Below are 21,942 nucleotides of genomic sequence, written 5' to 3' on the forward strand. Positions count from 1 at the left end.
CTAGAACTACACTACACCGCCATTGTGCAAAATAACTTGTTTATTAGGGAGTTGCGGTGCAGTCTAGAAGAAACTACACTACCGTCGCGAGTGCTACACTACCGCGGGCCGGGGACTTGGAAAATGTCGTTACATAGTATATAGCTACGGCTATGACTCAGTGACACCGTACAATAGAAAAACCAGGACACGCCAAACAGGGAGCCGATAGGGTGGACAATCAGGCCAACGCATACCAAATGGTGGCTCATGTGGGATTTTCGTAAACCCAAAAAGAAAAGAGTGCCCAGGCACAAGATGGAAACCAGTGCACTGCGGGAAGGCCATGGTATGAATGCACACTAATCATGAAGACTAGCCGCAACAACAATGGGAAGGGTGTAAAAGACCCTTTTATTGAACGCAATATAATCTATAGACGGCACGGGCTTACATACTTACAGACACCAACGATTTGCGCCGAAAACTTAAAAGATACGTAACACTTACTAAATTTAAAGGTAGGAGTAGTACGAGATTATACAGTTCAATTTAATCTAACGAAATAGCGATGTTCGCAATAGCGATATCACTCTCTGACTGAGCATTTAGTTATTTAAATACTCTTTCGTTCACCCTGACTAATGTACATCCTGGCGAGGAAACTGGAAAGAAATCAGAAGGGACAGGAAAGGCTAACAAATTAAATTAACTATTAGAGAAATTAATATGCCACAACTATTAAACGCAAAGAATTACGAAATATTCCTGATGTACAGAGGTGCCTTCATTTTTTATGCTATACCAGCAATAGTCATTTCATATGGCGATCTGCATATCGACTCGGAGTACATGAAGTGAAAAAGGAGTTAAAACAATATTGTGTTTATACTACCGAAATGAACCAAAGTATCAAACTGACTGCGTTATTTTGTGTACTGATGCAAGTCCAATAGGATTTTTGAACATCTGATATTCCCACATAATTATGTAGTAGGGTATCAATGTATGATAGTCAGCTTGACAGCAAGCTAACACTATAATTATCTGCGATTCTTAAAATAGAAATAATCAAACTGCGAAGATATTTAATTAATAATTATAAATAATATAGTGAAAAGTTAACGATATATAACTGTAAACTCATTTCAAAGGCGATCTGCAATAAATGCATTAATAGAAAAAAAAAAAAAAAAAAAAAAGATACGGATTATATGCTGTGTAGATTTAGTTGCATTTTATGTTTTCTTTGCTAACATAAAATGCAACTAAATCTAAACAGGTGTTAATCCCTGCGAATTCTCGCACAGGTTTGAAGATGAACTTAAAACTAAAAAAGTAATACAGTATTCAAAATTCGATAAACCTCGTAAAATTTTATATTCATCATTTTTTACTGAATATGTGTAGGGATACATCAAATCATTTTTACTAATAGCTTTCTTTTTGTATATAATCAGCCTTATTTATTTCAAACCATTTAATATTTTGGGTCGTAAGAACACCCTTGTGAGTTAAGTTTATTAAATTAAGTTTCACGCTACCTTTCTGAAAAATTAAAAAAAATTATAAAATAAAATTTCCATAAAAGATTAAATATTTTTTATTTGCATCATAATTAAAGAAATACGGAACTTTTCACGACTTCACGCGAAGTCCGAAATCTCCCTGAAACCCAGGCTGAGATACGCTGTACTGAAAGTGGTCAATAAAATAAAATATACGCATTCGAAATGAAACCAAATCACATATAAAAATTCCTTTATTCGCTCAGCGACTATCGTTATGATTGAAACAGGTGGTAAGTCAAAAAATACACAATTTTAAATGTAAAAAAAAAAAATACATTCTGCATACAGTTTTGTAAAAGTACAAGAACATAATGAACAATACGACGAATATAAATTTTCAAGGTAACTCAAACGAAATATGCCTTTTATTATTTGGCAGAAATTATAAGAAATGTCTATCTATACGCAAGAAAAAATATTAGAAATATAAAACTGTTGATGCGATTACTCTGTTGCAATCAGAAACACGATTTTTAATCCCACTGATTCAAATTCTTAAAGCACTAAAAATCTGAATGAAATAAGATTTTGGAAAAATCATTTTCACAACAGTTTTGAATATTTTGTTTTAAAATCCAAATGTTAGGACAGTTTTCTTGGTAGCTTCTGGAATTCGAATTTGTACGGTTTTAATCCATTTGTTCTCGCGCGATCTGACAGAACAAAATTAAGTTTTGATTTTAGGCAGTTCACACATCATTAAATTTTAGTTTCTTGAAAATTATGATATAGCATTTTATCAAACAATATTCTTCCTTTTATCATCAGTATTCATGCAACTTCTCTTTAGTTATATTTTTGCTTTAGTTTCGAAACAGTAAAGATTCACAAATTATAAAACTAAATACTTTCTTTCATAAATATGTGAGCCATTATTTTAACACAATCAAAACATTTCGCACAATTCAAGTATTAATCTTGCTTTGTTTACTGGCCTGTTTTCTTTTGCGTCTACAGAAGGTATTTCAGGAACACGGACCTCGAGTTTAGCTTTTGAACCACTCTTGTGGCAGATTTATATTACCAACGATAAAAGTACAGAAATTGACATAGAACATTTAGCTACGGCAGACTAATGACTGTGATAGAATTGGGAAATAGAAATTAGTGTGCATTTTGTGTTTCTGCATACTTTTGTAAAATTTTCAGACAATTTCCAATTTTTCAGTGTTGATTTTAGAAGCACGTTCCTGTACAAATTTTCCGCTAGCCTTTTCTGTTTTTAACTGATATTAATAGTTTAGTTGGATCCTTAGGAACACTGCATACTTTGAGTTAAGTCATAAATAATAGATATAATGTCATAATTCGACTCAATTAGATAAAGAATTCGGAACGCATAAAATTAGTAAGTGATAAATATATAGTAAGTTTTAAATAGTTATTAATATTTCATTTATAATTAATAAAGTATAATATGGAATGACTTGCAAAAGGTTTCATTATTTGCATAATGTGTACAGAGAACTCACTCATTTTTTAAAACGGCCGAATTACTGCAATGGTTATCCAATATCTTCCGGTCTTTAAATTTAATTCACAATTTGAATTTAATTTTATGATTGCAAAAATATTGCAGCAAACTCTACTGTGACAGAAGCAAATGCAGAGATAGTACAAAAAGTATTTTGAAATTAAAATTAAACGATTATTCTATACCGAAATAAATACATAGCCTCGTCTTTTATAAAGTGCAGAAACTCTGGAAATGTTTGTAAAAATTAGCCGGATATATAGTAAATTTCATCATGTGTTATAAATCATAACGGTTAAATATGTTTTAAAAAGTAAAATAAACAAATACATTATTCAGAAGCACTTTTTAATTACTGAGTTTGTTAAGTAAATACGTAATTTCAGAGATAATTAAAAATCTCATACACGTCGAATAGAAACATTCTGATAACTAGTTATTTCCCTGCCAAAATAAAAATGAAAGTTCTTTTTTCTCTTATAATGGCATAACTAAGTAGATGATAAATGAGATTAATTAACGTACGACATCCAAAATCAGAAATATTCCCTACAGGCTTCCAAACGCCAAAGTTAATTTTAGATTTTTAACTTATATTTCTTGCAGTTGCGAAAGTGATAAGATTTATCCCTATCCAAAATTTAGAGATGGTTCTACTGGAAAATATTGGTTTTATATCTGTCTGTATGGTTCAAAAAATGAAGCTACAGCCAGTGGTTTTGAAATACCCTGTATCCATTTTCCATCTCAAAGCTCCTGTAATCACAGGAAGCTTCTGCTTAATACTCGTAATAACTTAAATAACATATTCATATGCTTAAATGACAAGATTTCACAGTTTAGATGAGTTCGCCGCCGTGGCGGGGACGTCACCGTTCTCCTCGGGGGGCGTTTTCTTTTCATTTTCTTTGCTCCCCGCAGGATCCCAGGATTGGATGTCAGACGACCCAGCAACCAAAAAAATGATACCACTGCCAGCTCCTACAGCTGCCGTAATCAAGAATATTTTTTGCCACTGTGCGAGCGTTTGCTGTCAAACAAGAAAAATATTTGTGAAATATTATTGAAGAAAATAGATCAAATATTTTGCTATGAAAACAACCTCATAATAAAAATTAAATTAAATCAAATAGTAATACCACTTAAATTATTTTATGATTTACTACTGCTTTTAAAAGATGCATGAAACTTTGAAAATCTTCATCTTTCTTTTATCATAAGAAAATTAAAAGAAAATTTTTAGAAAACATCTAGGATAAGAATGACTTCAGTTAAATCTTGAAATCATCGTCAGATTGAAGGCCGAGAAAATTACGAACTTGAAGAGTTCGCAGCTATTTTTATGACATTGACATTGGCCCATGTTTCATTTACTCATTGGCTGTTTTTGTCGTTAAGAACAGGAACAGTAATTATAATTGGATGTGGTACATTAAATTTTGTCAAATTTTTTGTTTCTTACATTTTAGAAATATATATGGATGTCTTAATGGAAAATCCACTGAAATCAAATGCCTTAAAGGAACAAAATATAAAGTCTTAACAGAAATTTTTAATACTGGATCATACAGATAAAAAAAAATGCAAATAATTTATCACTGCAACAACCGCTCCAGATCTTGAGAAAAAAAGCCCCCCCCCCCTGAAAAACAAACGAACGGAGAAGTGGACAAGAACCAAACGTAGAAAATAAAGATGGGCTCTTAAAGTTCAAGATTTCTAACTTTACCTGGATGATAACCATAAAGATAGTTGTAAAGAACAAGTGAAGTAATTAATATTCTGATTGGTTTCAGCAAAACTTTCTCCTTTTCATTAATTACAGCGCCTATAATAATATTATACGCTTCTATTGTTTTTTCATTTAAGGCGTGAAAATAATTAGAACACAGTCTCTACTGGTAAAAAGGAAAATAAAAAGGAATGTTGCCCCACATCTTTCTCACATTGTTAAATCTATCAATTTTGTAGAAATGACCTCAAAATGCAAAGAAATTGTTTTAAGCTGTTTATCACAGGTTTAAGCTGGCGATGTTAATGCAAGTTAAACCTTTGATTAATCTGCATTAATATTACCCATATGTAGCCAAATTGACAATCAGTCAAAGGTAAATTATAAAAAAACTGATGTGTACACCACATGACTTCCTTGTACGGAATATTAAATTATACGCATTTTTTCTTGCATTTTATTTAAACTTATTAGATTGAATTAAACCTACTTCGCCGACAGCGCGTAAACCACAATAGAAAAAATGCATTCTTTAAAATTCACTTTGTTTACCATAGCGAAACTCTGGAGCTAGGTTTACTTAACAGTATTATATTTCATTCATATTATAACTCAGAATGCACAAAATGTATATCATTTAAAGAATTATCTAATCGTTGACACATGTTCTATTCAAATACTATAATAAAGCTAGAATTATGTATAAAAGAAATTAAGAAAACAAAACAAAAAAGAAACAGTTTTTCACAGAGGATTGAGTATTTCTCATTGTATTAATTCAGTTCTCACTTCGCGAGAAAGCATAAATACATAAAAACTCAAAATATCTATATTAAAAATTAGGAAGTAAATCTCAAACGCTTATTTCCTCGAAAAAATTCCAGAAAGAATTAAGCATGATTTAATTGGCAATAATAAATGAATGCGTTATCTTTGTTGTTGCGAAGCTAAGTTTCTCTAGATTGGCAACAAACCCAATAGTCTCCTGTTTCAAATGTAAAATGGCCGGCATTAAAAACAGGCTTAGCGGCAATTAAACAACTTTAAAATTGCTGATAATTCTAAAACTATAGCACGCAGATTTACTAAAGGCATAAAATCCTTAACCGGAAGATAAAAACAACATAATTCAATCATTTTTAGAGCAAAAAACGTACAATTTACAAACATATAAGAGTAAAAAACTGAGCCGGGTAATAGAGTAGATATATATATAAATATATTTATATACGTTTGGTGCGGCCGATTGCAACCAAAATACGAGGTGCTCATCTACATGTTATAGCAGTCCTATGTACAAAATTTCAACGTTCTGAGGCTACTCGTTTTTGAGTTATGCGAGATACGTACGTACGCATGTACGTACATACGTTCGTACAGACGCCACAAAAAATTCTCTTCAGAATTAATTTTAAAGCAGTTTTATAATTTTTTTGAAGGAAAAGAGTATTTTATTCTGTCCTTACGTACAGATATCACGCAAAAATATCGTTAAATTGCTTTCGATAGCGGTCGAAATGGAATATTTTCGTTGAAATATGCTTACGATACTTCAAGGCTTAGTAGCACTGAGACAACTTTAAAATTCTTGATAATTCTAAACATATTGCATACAGATTTACTAAAGGCATAAAAACCTTAACCGGAAGATAAAAACAACACAATACAATCATTTTTAAAGCAAAAAATGTACAATTTACAAACATATAAGAGTAAAAAACAGATCACTGAGCCGGGTAACAGAGCGGATATATATATAAATATATTTATATACGTTTGGTGCGGCTGATTGCAACCAAAATACGAGGTGCACATTTACATGTTATAGCAGTCCTATATACAAAATTTCAACGTCCTGAGGCTACTCGTTTTTGAGTTATGCGAGATACGTACGTACATACGTTCGTACAGACGCCACGAAAAATTCTCTTCAGAATTAATTTTAAAGCAGTTTTATAATTTTTTTGAAAAAAAATGGTATTTTATTTTGTCCTTGCGTACAGATATCACGCAAAAACATCGTTAAATTGCATTCGATAGCGGTCAAAATGGATATTTTCGTTGAAATATGCTGCCTGAAACGTTTCGCAATTACAATACTTCCTTTTAACTTCGTTACAAAGAAGTAAAAAGAGACTAGAAAGTAAGCATTTTTTCTTTCAAGGAAGTCGCAATAAAGTTTCAGAATTGTTATTCAATAGAAGAATAATCTCTTTCACAAAAAATAATTTTAAAAGAAGAGATTTTATTTACTAGACAACTTTAACTATAAAGCGCATTTGAGACATAAGTACATAATTCTGATTGCTAAATGAGCAACTGAAAACATTTGATCGAAATAACTAATTACTTCAAATGAATTTCAAGCTTACTATTAGTCATTGGAAAAGCCTTTTCATTTATGAAGTTTTTATTAATATTCAAACAAGAAAAGAGTTCCCTTATGTAAAATTTAAAATATATAAGTTCTATACAACACATTACAAACAATATTATAGGAAACAAATAAAGTAATTTTACACATTGAGTGGTCGAAAGATGAAACACCCCGTTATAATGCGTTTAACTTTAATTATAGTTGATATTTTTCTGATCATGGGCTCAATAGTGCGCTGGTATCATTCTTGAGGGCAATTAAATCAAATTGGACAATAACAGCTCTAATTTTTATTCAAACTGGATGGTGTTTTTCCCAGGCATTGAAATGATTGTCTACAGGTGTTGGATATGATTGAGGTCAGAGGACTGAGCAGACCGTGTAAATGATTTGAACTGTGAGCCCATGTTCTTCAAACCAATTTGAGGTTAGTCATGCATGCATTGACTTTAATTTTTCCATTTAGGTATCATCCTGCTGAAAATGACCATCTGCTCAGACAACATTAAGCAATAAATGAGTGTACGTGATATATATATATATATAAAGGTATTGAAGTACATCGCGGTGCTGACAACCGTTTTCGACATATCATAGGACAATTTGTTCTCTAGTAAATGTTTTTCAGAGCATAATTCCATGGTCTCCAGCTTAAGAGTTTTCTAAGAAAGAGGGTTCCAAGAATTCGCCCGATAATGATACTATTCAATTTCTCACCGAAAATATCCATCAAACACCACCAAAAAAAAAAAATATTATCTTCCACACACTAACAAAATTCCTCTCACAACCACGCTCTTACTACATCCTTTCTATCTACCCGTCGAAAGTACTTCTATGCATACACAAACTCTAATCCCGAAAGAGCCCTGACCTTGGTGAAATATCCAATAACATAATTGCTAACATGGGAACCATTATGATCTTCAAAGTTCGTCTGAATTGCCGCAACTCGGGTATTTTCCGTCCAGATTAAAAATCGCCCTCATCTCTCCAGTTTTTAAAGCAGGAAAATTTCCCCGGCAATCCAGTATTCTATCGCCCGATCAGTGTGCTTTCTTCTCTGAAGAAGGTAGCGGACATGCTATTCTTGAAAGGCTTTTATAATGCTGGAAGATAAAAACATCATAATTCATAATCAATATGGATTCCAGCGAAAGCATTCAGTGAACCTATGTAAATCAGAAATTATTAAGCTAAAGTAGCAAGAGAAGAATTGTAAAGTAGCAAAAAGAAGCACATGTCATGACACATTGTGTGAGTTTTGTGAAGCCGTAAGTTCATAAACTCACAAGATCTCTGACATCATTACAAAATTAGCATCCAAGGTTTCCTTAGGAGTGGATTGTAATTCGATTCGTGGCCATTGCGTTATATACATTAATATCGACGAAAATCTTAAAACCCGATAGCTAGTTTTTCATTGCCTAAATCCCATTTCTTCCTTTAATTATTTCTCAGTAAACTTAGGTTATCATTTTTCTGTTAATTTATTCATATTCGTTATTAGGTGCTTTCTCACGTTTGGATTGTTAACATTGTTGTACTAATTCTTTTTGAGTTAGCTGTTTATATTTTTAATTTACTATTTTTTGCTTTAATTGTTAATTTTTTTCAGCTGATATTCCGTTCTGATTGTTGAACCTCTGTTTCATTTCATTGCTTTATAAAGATACGTTCTTTTACTATTAAATTTGCTCGTGTTGTTATTAAGAAATCCCGTGTTGCATTGATTTTTAAATCATTTCAATTGTTTAGTTTATATCAGTATTATAATCAAGAGAATAAATTTCGCATAAATGGTGCACGGGCCACATACGGACACGTCGTAATTTTAGAGTTGAGGTAAGAACTGGTTTAAAAAATAAATAAGAACTTAAGAGCAATAAAATAGCCAATATTGCTATTAACATGCATAACTTCGTTTCACTCTCATTTTGTAGTATTTTGTCTTTTATTACTATAATTTTTACGGAGTTGGCCGATCTATCAATACTACAATATAATCTGTTGCCCGAGAATTCAGAGAAAAATTTATGAATCTCCCTTTCCACAACTGTGAGAGAACTCGAGCACAAAATTTACATCGTTTCGGTCTTTTTTTTTAAATTACGTACATCATATTTTTACGATATATTATAATTATTTATAAGAAGTATAGGCAGTGGTCTCAGGATGACAGCACGCTCCTTAAACAATTTAAACTGCCCGCAAGCACATTTCAATTACGTATCTGTAACAAATACGGTGTTAAAATGATTTTCAAGATTTTAATTTTTTAAAGTGTGAGTTTATATTACTTTCATTATCATTAAAAGGTACTGTGAATAACAATATAATTTTATAGAATCAGAAATCTATAAATTGCACTAATTAATTTACAGACTTATGTAAATATTATTAAACGATTTGAAGATACAGATCTGATTAACTTTTACTTGTACTTGCCAGAAAATAGGCACGATTGAAAATTGATAAGGAAAAAAACCCAATGAGCGTCTATAATTCGTGATGAAAATAATTTCTAGCAATTTTTCTGCAGTGCATGGACATTTCACAAATTTTGTATTCATACATAAAATTTATAATTATTTACATACGAATATATGTATTTTAAGTTTCGTGTTGAAGAAAAACTCAATAAGAGAAAAAGACTGGATTGCCGTTATTTATTCTCAAGTTTTGTGTCACCAGGAAATTTTTTTTGGAAAAATTAGAAATTAAAAAAAAAAAAAAATTTACACTTTTAACTGAAATTAAAGTACGTTATTTAAGGAATAATTGGACATACAAGAATTTTTTAAGTACCTTTCAGTCTGAAATATTAATATTTTGATATTTGATTTACAAAGTGTGACCAACAAATATATCCTTTAGATTTCAGGCAGAAAATAAATATAAATCTGAAATTTTTTCCTTTGCGTTATTTTTATTACTTTTTATGTACATTTGATAAATATTTAGTAAGTGACATTTTAAAATTTAGTTAAAATATTTCTTTATTAAATTTTTTTTATTATGGTTAAAAAATTCCGGTTCGTCAGCTGTTTCAGATTGTGCATTCAGCCTGCACGCAATTTTAGTTTGATACCACAGAATTATGGCCCCTGAATTGAAATTAATATCATGGAAACAGAAAAATTATTGATGCATTATACTAAATAAATAAGTGATCCTTAGAATTTTATATTGAAACTTTGTACGTAGTTTCAATAAGGTGTTAAGTATAAAGAATGATATATTCGAATTTTTTAGATAAACGTGATAGTAATTTCCTTTATGAATAGACATTCCCGTCTTGGGTTCTAAAATTTTAGTTAAATCAATATTCTAAAATTGGTTTATATCGATATTCTACAAAATTTCAGTTTGAAAAAAAAATTATAGAATAAATACAGTGAACATACTCTATGACAACCATTCGTTTTGAAAAATAAAAATTTTTTATGTATTAAAGAAGCACTTGCTGCGGATTAAATCAGTTTAATGTATTCTCATTTCTCATTTATGTTACTTGCAATAAGATTTTGTGTTTTATGTTTTCATCCTGTCTAACCACTTCTCAAAACATGGGTATTTTAAGCCAAGCTTTTTAAAAGCTGGTGCTCAATTTTTTCATGATTCTTTTAATTCGCGTTTTAGTTAAATGAAATTTTGTAATTGTACTTATAGATGACCAAAATATTAAACAAAATAATCAATGACACAATGAAAATACTAGCTACTAGTCCTGGTATTGAGCGCACATGCACTCACATGTTACGAACACAGGACTTCAGTACCCAGATTTTATTTAGGCCTAAATAAATTACTACTTTTAATTATAAATTAATTTCAGTAGCTACGTTATATTAGTATGACCGAATATTATGCTAATGTTAAGAAAACGTTTAAGTAGGAAATATAGCGTAAAGAAATAATAGAGTGAAAAAAAAAAACACTCAAAATTGCTTAAACATAAATTTTAATAGCACAACTTTGTAAAAAGCAGCAAATTTACAAAGTGTCCCACGATCTGGCAACACTTTTCTCTCATATTTCTGATTGACTGAGTTTGGGTGCAGAGCCTCAAATATAAACTTAAAAATCCTGGGATTCTGAGATTACTTTCTCCACATAATTTACTCCTATTTGTAAGATTTTTTAGTTCGTATCAACAACAAACACTCAACCCGTCGTATCACAAGTCTCATTACTCGGTTGTATGCTGTAAAATAATTCCACGAATGACATTCCATACAGACAAGACTAAACACTTGCCATGTACGCCGATGAGACTGAAATTTTGACGCAAACTGCATCTTTCGGCTCACTCATTACAAGTACATATCCATGCACATACTACACATGTGTGCAATTTCGGAAAATCCACATTAATGCAAAAAACTCTATTGTTGAATTATTTATAAAGAAAGTTAATCTATTCAACATTTCACTTCTCCATCTAGCTTCCAATCAAGTGCAGCAAACGTGATAGAAATCGCTCATGAATATCTATTCTGGGATAGCAAAACCGTGCGAAAACCCTGACTGCGAACTGTGTTCTCCTGAATCGTCCATGAATTCGTGCTGTTTGCGCAATAGTCTCATCCTGCCATCTGCTTGATGGAGATGTAAACGAGATTCGTCTCCAACTGTTAAAACGCTCCCGTTGAAATCCCATCCGCCATGTTATAATTCTTTGGTCGTGTTGCGCTTTCTCGTACTCTTTGTGACGCACCTGAATTGCAATGAACCGCGATGTATCATAATGTTGCTTTTCTGTTGCTGCGGATGCTTAGACGTTACAGCTGCCTTCCGCTTTCTCCTTTCACTGACATTTTCCGATCAGAATCATCCTAATAGCCTGAATTTATTTGTTCGCGTTCCACTCCTTAAACACTCAAATACTGCACGAAAACGCAAGAACATTAGCCGTTTCAGAGATGCTGGAACCGAGTCTTCTTGTGCTCATGATCATGCTTCATTCAAAGTCATGCAAATTTTCCGTCTATTGTTACATTAGCAGCAATAAAGAATATTCCATTTCCATATTTAGACTATTTTATGTAAACACTTTCAGGCTGTTACATTAATATAAAGCTTTGTCAGACGTATCGGTATTAAAATCGGGTGTTTTTCATATGTTGGCTGCTTAGTATATACTTCAGAAATGAAACCAGCTATTGGATTCCAAATCCAGTTTAATAAAAGGATAATGAACCTTATATTCATTAGCGAAGAAGCAAAGCAAATTTTACACTGTATATCTAGAAATCAAATAAAGGATATTTAATTAAGGAAAAATTGCAAATATTTTTAAGGTTGAGAAAAATCACAACCACCACTGTTTTGACACATAGAATGCCCTCCTCATTAACACTTTACCTTAACCCTAAAAATGAATATAACATAGCTCACCCAAATCTGTAACAAAAAGGATAAAAAGTGTGTAATTACCTCTTCGTTTGTCAGCCTTCCAACAGTGACAGGTACAAGAAAACCTGCAAAGCTGGCTAGTGTGCTTGCATACCCCATCAGAGCACCTAATTTTACGAAATCGATACATAATTATCAACAATAAGAATCAATAACTGCAGATAAACACAAATTTAAAAGTTTTTTTAATCAGTTTTTTTTTTGTCAGATGAAAAGGACGCTAAGACAAAGAATAATATTCTAAACATAAAAAAAAAAATTAGAAACAAATATTATTTATATATTCGTGTAGCAAACTACAAGAACTACAAATATGCAATGCCGCGGTTAGAACTGAGAAAACTATATAATCTTGTCCTTACCGCAAAATGTGGGTGTCATGTCTACAGCAGTTATCAAACTGCCGGCGAATCCAAAACCTACGCTAGCTATTGCTACAAAAAAGGATACTTCATTCCAAGTAGTGCTGCATCCTGACAGGTAAACACCTACCATACCAAGAGTGAAGACTGAGCAGCCTAAAAAGACAAATATGAATAATTAAAAGCATTTTGTACAATAACTTAAAGTTATTAGAGCTGTTTTTCGAGTGAGGGTTATCGAATTCAAGAAATTTTGCGGATTATAAACATTTTTGTTGGTTTCTTGGTTGTTAAAGAAAGTTCTGAAATGAACCGGGAACAAATCAGCGTTTCGAAATACCAAATAAGCCATATTTTTAATTCTAAAAATTACTCTGCTCTATTTATTTGATAACTATTAATTATAGTTTTTAATATGGTGTATTGTTATACTGTAGCAAAGCCAAACTTACGTTGTTATTAATTCATTCAATCGTAAAATTTTCCTTAAATTGTAAATGTAAAATTATCAATGTAAAACAGAAAATTTTCATTTTGCAGTAAAGCATTCAATGAGGAATCAAATTTTTAAAGTTCTTGAAACTTCGTCCAATTTCATTTTCGATAATATAGCTTAATCCTCAGTAGTTCAATCATTTTCATTAACAGAACTTTGATTTCTTATTTCATTACCAGTTTTCTTACAAGGATAAAATATGATGCTTTGTGGCATCTATTGTTGTTTATTTGTCTTATGAAACAAAGTTGAGGAATTTTGGGAGAATGTTTTTAAAATGTACACTAGATCTATAGTTATTCTGACTTTGCATAAATGCATGGCTTTATTTAAATTTAATATAAACACGTTTATTTAAACCTTAATGATATTTTTCTCTCAGTTAACTTTTAAAATTATTTTTAGGACGAAGCGTCAGTTTTTGCCTTTAAATAAATGATTTATTTACTTAATCAGTACTCTGATACTATATTAATTTATTTAATCAGTATGAAGAAGAAAACCACTCTTTCTTACGTACATGATTTCTCACCTATATATTATAAAATATACTGAGAAAAAAGGTTAAAAATAAGAGAAAAATTTAATAACTGATATTTAATCTAATAATTTATAAATTTAAACATGCATTTGGATTGCAATAATTTACTGAAATGTATTACATACTGAGTGAGTTCCATCCTTTCCTGCAAGCATTTATTCTATCTGGATAGCGTCGTTTCAATAGGAACGAAAACCAACACGCACCGAAGCCTGCTATTGCTTGAGCTAAAAATGGCCCTGATGAAAGCAGACCATTCTGAAAAGAAAAAGCAATAACAGTTAATTAAATACTTTGATTGTTAAAACCTGAAATCTTATAGATCTACCTCTTATTATACACCATCATATCAAACTTAGGATTTTAAATAGAATATAATGCCTAAGCAGTTTATGGATCATAAAATGATCACATGATAGACTATGCTATTTAAAAGAGGCAAACAGAAATATCCATAGAACTGTTGCCTCTTATAGATGAAAGGAACGGGAAAGCAAACGCTTGCTGTTATAGCATGTTCAGCGGCTTGAGATACACTTCTTATCTGCAGGATATACCAAAATCGTTGCTCCTTGTTGTCGCCAGGTGCTAGTTTCTTCTCATTTTAGTGGCGACTGCCAAAGTATATAAAATTTATTTCTAATCTTGGCTAATGCAGACGATTAATAAATGGAAGGCAATTAGCTAGCCACAGACAGTAATTACATAATTGTCTAAGGAATATTCATGAATAGTCAGCGGTGTTCAGTGATGCTTTGATGCTTCATTGTTTATTCATGTTCAGCGGTAATTTATCCTGTTCTTAACACAACCTCACGGAATCCCATAAAGGGCCTCGCATCTGAAAGTCCATTACTTGCGAATTATATTTGAGGATGGGAACTAAAAGAAATAAGAAAAGAGGCACTCAGTGATATAATATACGTACATAAGAAAAGAGACAGCAAATTCAATGATGTAATATATGTAAGATATAGATATAATTAATATGTTCGTTATACATATTAATTATATCTATAAAACAAATACAGAACAGCATAATGTAGTCTACCTTAATTTACATATTATTGATTACAATTTTATTAAAGTTTACGACAAAAGAAGAGAATTTAATTTTTCCACACTAAAATTAACTAACTGGAATTCAAATCTTTCCAAAAGAATCATACTTAACACAATTTATTCACAGCTACTCAGAATAAAAAGGATTTGCAATACTGCGAAACACTTACAAGAAGAAATACTGTACTTCGTAACTATTTTGAAAAGTAACCTAATTCCTCATAAAATAATTAAAAATACCCTAAAAAAAGCTGGCATTAGCCTTACCTATTTTTAGATTTTTTGAATTAGATAATGATATTTTATGCCTAAAGCCCGAAGGACGGTTTAAGATGGATGACTGATTCAGAGAATCTAATGTAAAAATGTACAGATAATTCTTGTTTATTCATTCTCTTTCCTCCAAAATTTTGGCACTTTACTTTTAAATACTATTGTTCAAATAGTTTTAAATTTCTATAATGGCCAATTTTACTGCTTTTATTAACAAATCGGGCCTTTTCGTTTTTCATAGTAGCTTGATCGCCCGCTAGCTTGAAGAATTACGACTTTTTTAACAAATGACTGTTTTTTCCTTTTACTCTTGCTTTTGTGGCCAAGTTTTGTAGTTTTTGCTGAATTAGCCATTTTCACTTTCAGTCACAATTTTTTCTTCCAACTACATGTCAGACGCCATTTTGAAATCTTTTCACGTTTTTCCGAGTTTTCTGACCCCCTTCGATAATTGGAGACGAGTTGCAGCTAACGGACAATCTTTTCGTATTAGCTGATGCCCACAGAACATCGCTCCCCCCTACATATGTCACACGACTGAAGTACACAGAAGGGAATTACAACTACTTTTCAACATAGTATTAAGAGGGAGAGCTCTGCATCGCCACAGGTCAGTTTTTTATGTTTCTTTTGTTACAACTTTTTCTTGGTCTTAGCAAGACCCACTTTGTTAGTTTTCATCTTAATTTTCTTTTATTTTAATTACAGATTTTCATTACAGATTTCTAAAATATATAAAATTATAAATCTTTAAGCTTGCAGGCCCAGCCCGTATGTTTTTGTATATTTAGGACTAATAGCAGACCGCTATTTATTTTTGTTTTTATTTTTATTTTTATTTTTATTTTTATTTTTATTTTAGTCTAGATTTAAGATATATCGGAATAGTTTTTACATATTTTAACACCTTAATGTGTCATTTTGTGCGGACGCGTCGGGAAATTGGAACAGAGAATTGAGACTATTAAAATTTTCCAAGACACTTTGTCTAAATTAAAAAATTTTGTAGTGAAAAAGTTTCAATTGTCTGTTTCGGCGAAACGCGTAACGGGGTTAGCTTGATTCGACGTTCAAACAAAAAAATTCCCCTTGAAAAGCCAGTTTGGAAGTCGAGTTCGATTAATTTACCCTTTTCCGCTTACTTTTTTATCTGATTTTGTTTTTTTAATGTTTTACATGTTAAATGGTTTGATTTTCATATGTATTAATTTTTTTAAAACGTGTTGAACTTTTTGGAGCAACAGCTCCTGGTAACTTTTAGGCGAGCTTACTACAATTTCTAATTTACTTATTTTGCAGCATATTGTACAAGATGTTTTCTAGACCAAATTGGTCATTCAGTATTGTAATAACTACCTTACTTAATATATATATATATATTCCATCACTGAATTATTGCATTTGAATTTTAATAAACCTTCTTTACCATTCAGTAGTACATTTTTGTAAAACCTTGAACATTAAAAACACGTATATTACTAACAGTTCTACTCACTATATATTTGAGAAATTTCCCTCGACATCCAAATATTACTTTTAACTTAAATCGTGCTTCGGTAATGAATTTGGAAAAACAATAAAACAGTGATATAGTTTAAGGTAATGAAATCGAACTCAACACACACACATACGTACATACATACATATACATATATATATATATTTACTAAATAATATTGATTAATTGATTGAGTGAATCCATACTAGTACGTTACATTTTGAAAGATGTTTTGAAGTAACTTGAAAGTAAAATGTTAATAATGTTTTAACGGGGACTGGAATTAAATCATCATGAAGAACAAAATTTCAATTGTAAAAGGAATAAATTAAAGGCAAAAATTAAATTAAATGCATGTAATCATTGTCAATGATCGGAAGTTAGTTGACTTTTCAAGGGGAACGAACCAACTCCCGTTCAATGAACAATAATTAATAAATAAATACGGTGTTTCGTCTTTACTCGAGCAATAAGGCTAAGCCAAACCGGCAATTCAAGTCAGGCCAAATATTTCCGTGTATAGAATGGATTATGAACCAATGCTGATATTCAAAGAACTTATTCCTATGAAGCATTTTAGCCCATTCAATTTTGAGCAATTTCTGCAGTGAATTTCGAAAAAACTCGAGTAACCGTCCCCCGACACCCTCGTGTTTATGCATTTGAGTTCAATTGCTCGAGTAAAGACGAAACACCTTCGTATGTATTTATTAATTTTTCTTCATTGAACGGGAGTTGGTTTGTTCCCCTTGGAAAGTCAACTAATTTCCGAAGATTGACAATGATTACATGCATTTAATTTAATTCTTGCCTTTAATTTATACCTTTTACAATTGAAATTTTGTTCTTCATGATGAATTAATTCCAGTCCCCGTTAAAACATTACTAACATTTTACTTTCCAAGTTACTTCAAAACATCTTTCAAAATGTAACGTACTAGTATGGATTCACTCTTTTAAGATAATTCTTCTTTAATTAAACTTAGGAGATAATATAATCAATTAATCAATATTATTTAGTAAATAAATTATTATTAACTTACTTTGCAGCAATTGCGCAAGTAGTAGTAACTTGTTTTCGCACTAAATGAATTTAAGATCATACAACATTATTATATATATATATATATATATATATATATATATATATATATATATATATAATATTATTATATATATATATTATATATATATATATATATAATAATAATATTATTATTATATATATATATATATATATAATAATAATAATATTATATATATATATATATATATATATATATATATATATAATGTTGTTATAAATAAACAGTGATGTAATATATATTCTTGACATATATATATTCTTGATATATATTCTTAAATATATTTTTAATCTAAAATTAAACATATTTTAAATTCATTTAAATTTTAGGGAAATATAATGTTTAAATAATACAAGTTTGGGGGGTGAGTATTTAAATTTTTTTGGCTTTACTTTAACTGATTATGGGTTACAGATATCTGCCATATAATTTCATAAACAACTGCATTCAAAAATTATTTTTTTAATAGAAGCACAAAAGTTAATTTTTTAATAGAAGCAGATCAGCTTGTTTCTCCATGTGAAGGCATTGTTTAAAATTTATTCACTATATACTCATTACAAACACACACATATAAATAATAAATGCACACATAGATGTGCATATATATATATATATATCCTTATATATACGCATGTGACCGCAAAGGATATATATATATATATATATATCCTTTGCGGTCACATGCGTACTTACCATTACGTGCGTGTCTACCGTAATGGAAATTCAACTTTTAAAGGAAGAAACATAAATATGCGCAGAAAATATCGATACGACTTATCAATTTTACGTGGAAATTATGTCCAGTATGATAAAGCTAAACAATTTGTTCTTGAATTTACTTGTACTACCTTAGTACAATATGGTTCTGAATTTAAATGTTGTTTGTCATTACAGCAGTGTGATTGATTGCCACACAACCTTATGCTCGGCTGACGAAAAACTTTGAAAAATTAAGTAACGGTGACTTCACTAAGTAAATTAGTTTACACTGTTTAGGTAAAAGGCAGCAAAGCTCAATTTCCTTACCTGCATCGAGAATCTCGTAGGCTAGAACATTTTCAATGTCCGCAGGGTTATTGTAAAATTCGTTTCCAAAGAACTTGCTTATCCGATAATTTGCGATTGCTTCAAGTCAGCATGAATTCTTTTGTTTCTTGTATAGTTAGAAACTTCAGTAATAATTCTGAGGATCTTGTTCTCTAGCTTCTGAGCAATCTGAATTTGATTACATAAATTTTCCCACGTGGACGATGCGTACGTAAATATGCGCTTGATGACAGAAACGTAATTTATTTCTCCTATTTAATGAGAGCAGTTGATTTTTGAGTATAGGATAAGATCGAAATATGACACCAAGTGCATTACAACGTACAAATGCATTATTGTTTATGTGGTGGACCAAGTAAAAGACCGGTTGAGAGTGATGCATAGGTAGTTGATTTGGTTCACTCTTGGCACTAGCCGTCCGAAGAGACTGATGTTGTTCCTGATTTCATCATTGTGACGACATTTTCTTAAGAAAAGTACTTGCGATTTATCAGTCTCTTTGCTGGCGTTCAATCTAGCATACAACTGCTGAATTTCCAAGATTTTTTCCTGAACCTTAGCTATCATATAATCAGGCAGTAGGGATTTAACTATGATCGCTGTGACGTCTGCTTAGTAGAGGAGCAAAGCATTGTAGTCATTCCTGAAGTCAGGGATGTCATTGCATATATAATATAAAATATCGGGCTTAAAATAGAACCCTAGGGAACCCAGCGCAGATAATTTAGGTACCTGAAATTATGTCAGCTTGCTAAGAAATGAATTGTTCTTAGGGATGATTTTACGTGAAAACTCCATGTGGATAAACTTGAAGAGGATACCTGTTTGAAACACGCGGTCAAAGATTTTGACCACGTCTAGCATCAGGATCGATGTGCTCAACACGTTGCGCATAGCAAAAAAAATAAATTCCGCAATTCTTACGATCTGCGATGCGGTCGAGAGACCTTTTCTACAGCCATGACCGGCGATTTTCTGAATTTCTCTTTAATCTGGCTGTAAACGAGTCTTTCAAGAATTTTACTGAGGGATGAAAGAAGACTTTTCAATGTGTAGCTTGCTGGAAGTTTTTGCGGCTTGCCAGGCTTCTGAATTAGAAATATAAGGAAAATACGAACGCTGAAATCATGCATTGAAAATGCTTGTCACTTTATGGATTATTCTGTCAGGCAAAGTTGCTGAGCATTTTGCTGTTAATAGCATCTATCCCCGGTGCTTTACTCGAACTGAATATTTTGATGATATTCTTGACTTCATAAAGTAATACCAACACTGCAATTTTATTCGGACAAGGAGAGCCACTCCATGTTTCTGCGAATTCAATGATATTGTTTTCTGAATTTCTATCAGTCGCAAGTGCCTTAGGCATACACTGTTTCAATAGGTGCTCGCCGAAGAATTCGCTTTCTCCCCCCATTGGTGTAAATGAATCTCTGAGAATCTCTAAACGGTCTAGTTCAGACTTTCCGAATGTTTTAGGTTATTGCCAAGTTTACAGTGAATTATTATTCGGATTGAGATTCGCGAATTTTTCATTCCAGATACCAGTCTTATATTTCTGAGTCATCGTGTTAATTTTTCCATTCAAGCTATTGACCTCTGTCTTCACATTTCGGTTCCATATCTTATTAAAATTTTTTGCGGTGTGTTACGGACTGCAGTGACTTCTCCAATATGCAATTGAAGTTTATGTTTCGTAAATTTGCCGTCGATTACGCGTATAGCTTCATTTAAAACTCTGGTTGCATTTTTGATGTTTGCTTCAGTTTTCAGTGCACCAGTGTTGACACTTGAAATGGTTGCGATGTTATGAATCTACATGTGCAGTTCAAGCATATACAGTGCAGTGTCAAAAATACATGATCTGTAATGTAAATAGTGCTTACTACAAGCTATAATAGCCAATGTTTTAATTGATTACTTGAGATCGGACTTGTAAATACCTTTACTTTGCGTATTTTTTATTTTAAATGACAATAAACAAAGTGTTCATTCGAAAGATACTTTGCATCTTTTACTGCTAAAATACATAAAATCTTAATCTTATTTACTTAATCTTTTACTACTAAAATACATGAAATTATTGCCCTTTAAGATGATATTATAACAGTTAGAAGCAATGTTTTGTCACAGTTTCTTTCAAGATTTTTTATTATCAACTTCTTTTATTTACCTCAAATATCTTCATTTCAGTTTTTTTTGTTTATGTTTTAGTTTATTTCTTGCTTTTAATTTCTTACCTTACAGCTCTAAATACGTACAAATAGCGGCTCGTAGAAAGGGTTTAGGCGCGTGGGAATACAAAACAATTGTCAGAGGAAAAGCAGTGAAGAAAAAAGAAAATATTTGAGTGAACTTGTAAAAATTCATTCCTTCTTCACCAAGAGTATTCCGCAACCACCATTTGAAGAAATCGAATATAATGTACAGAATACATTAAAGGAGACGAGTGTTCTTTCAGCCTTGAATGAAGATGAAGGTGTTACAGAAAACCATGATGAATAAGTGGAGAAGAAGAATCAACCATTTATTCATAGAACGTATAGATTTTGTCTAAATGGCGATTTTCAAAATGCAGATTCTAATTTTTCAGAATTCAAGATGAGTCTATAAAAACCAGACACGTTTATCGTACGGTGATTCTGCGAATATGTCAGAAGCCTATACCTGTATCTAAGCAAGAAGTAAATATGCAAACAAATTTGCTGAATTTATACCCTTTTCAGCCCATTGTTTGAATCTAGCTGGAAGTTTAGCGGTTATTTGTTGTAATGAATCTACAAATTACTTTACATTTCTGCAAATCTAAGACTTGTTTTCGGCATTCAGAATGCATTGGGAGACACCGAATAAGAATGATGTACAAATAACATCAAAGAGTCTGCCATCCACAACATGCTCAAACGTGTATTAAAGTCTTGGAAAGATATGCACAGCACTCTGAAATCAATCTCAAATTACAGTCCAGAGAAGACAGTCACGAATGCAGAAGCAATCGAGAAAATAATCGGATTTGAAACTGCG

At 31.4% G+C, this 21,942-nt stretch overlaps 1 protein-coding gene across 4 annotated transcripts in view; it reads right to left on the bottom strand.

The window, feature by feature from the left end:
* Positions 1-1,723: 1,723 nt before the first annotated feature.
* The window catches only part of LOC118196796 (putative inorganic phosphate cotransporter), a 133,972-nt gene continuing 113,753 nt past the window's right edge, over positions 1,724-21,942 (bottom strand). For all 4 annotated transcript variants that reach the window (XM_085820501.1, XM_085820502.1, XM_085820503.1 and 1 more), the window contains 4 exons: positions 14,076-14,208; positions 12,914-13,069; positions 12,573-12,658; positions 1,724-4,054 (listed from right to left, as the gene is read on the bottom strand). In XM_085820501.1, coding sequence (XP_085676627.1) covers positions 3,857-4,054; positions 12,573-12,658; positions 12,914-13,069; positions 14,076-14,208 — 573 coding nt within the window. In that variant the 3' untranslated portion in view covers positions 1,724-3,856. The remainder of the gene's footprint in view (positions 4,055-12,572; positions 12,659-12,913; positions 13,070-14,075; positions 14,209-21,942) is intronic.

The sequence above is a fragment of the Stegodyphus dumicola genome, chromosome 7, assembly GCF_044657685.1.
Source record: "Stegodyphus dumicola isolate Sdum_Otavi_A_Nest chromosome 7, ASM4465768v1".
In the NCBI taxonomy this organism is placed as follows: Eukaryota; Metazoa; Arthropoda; class Arachnida; order Araneae; family Eresidae; genus Stegodyphus; species Stegodyphus dumicola.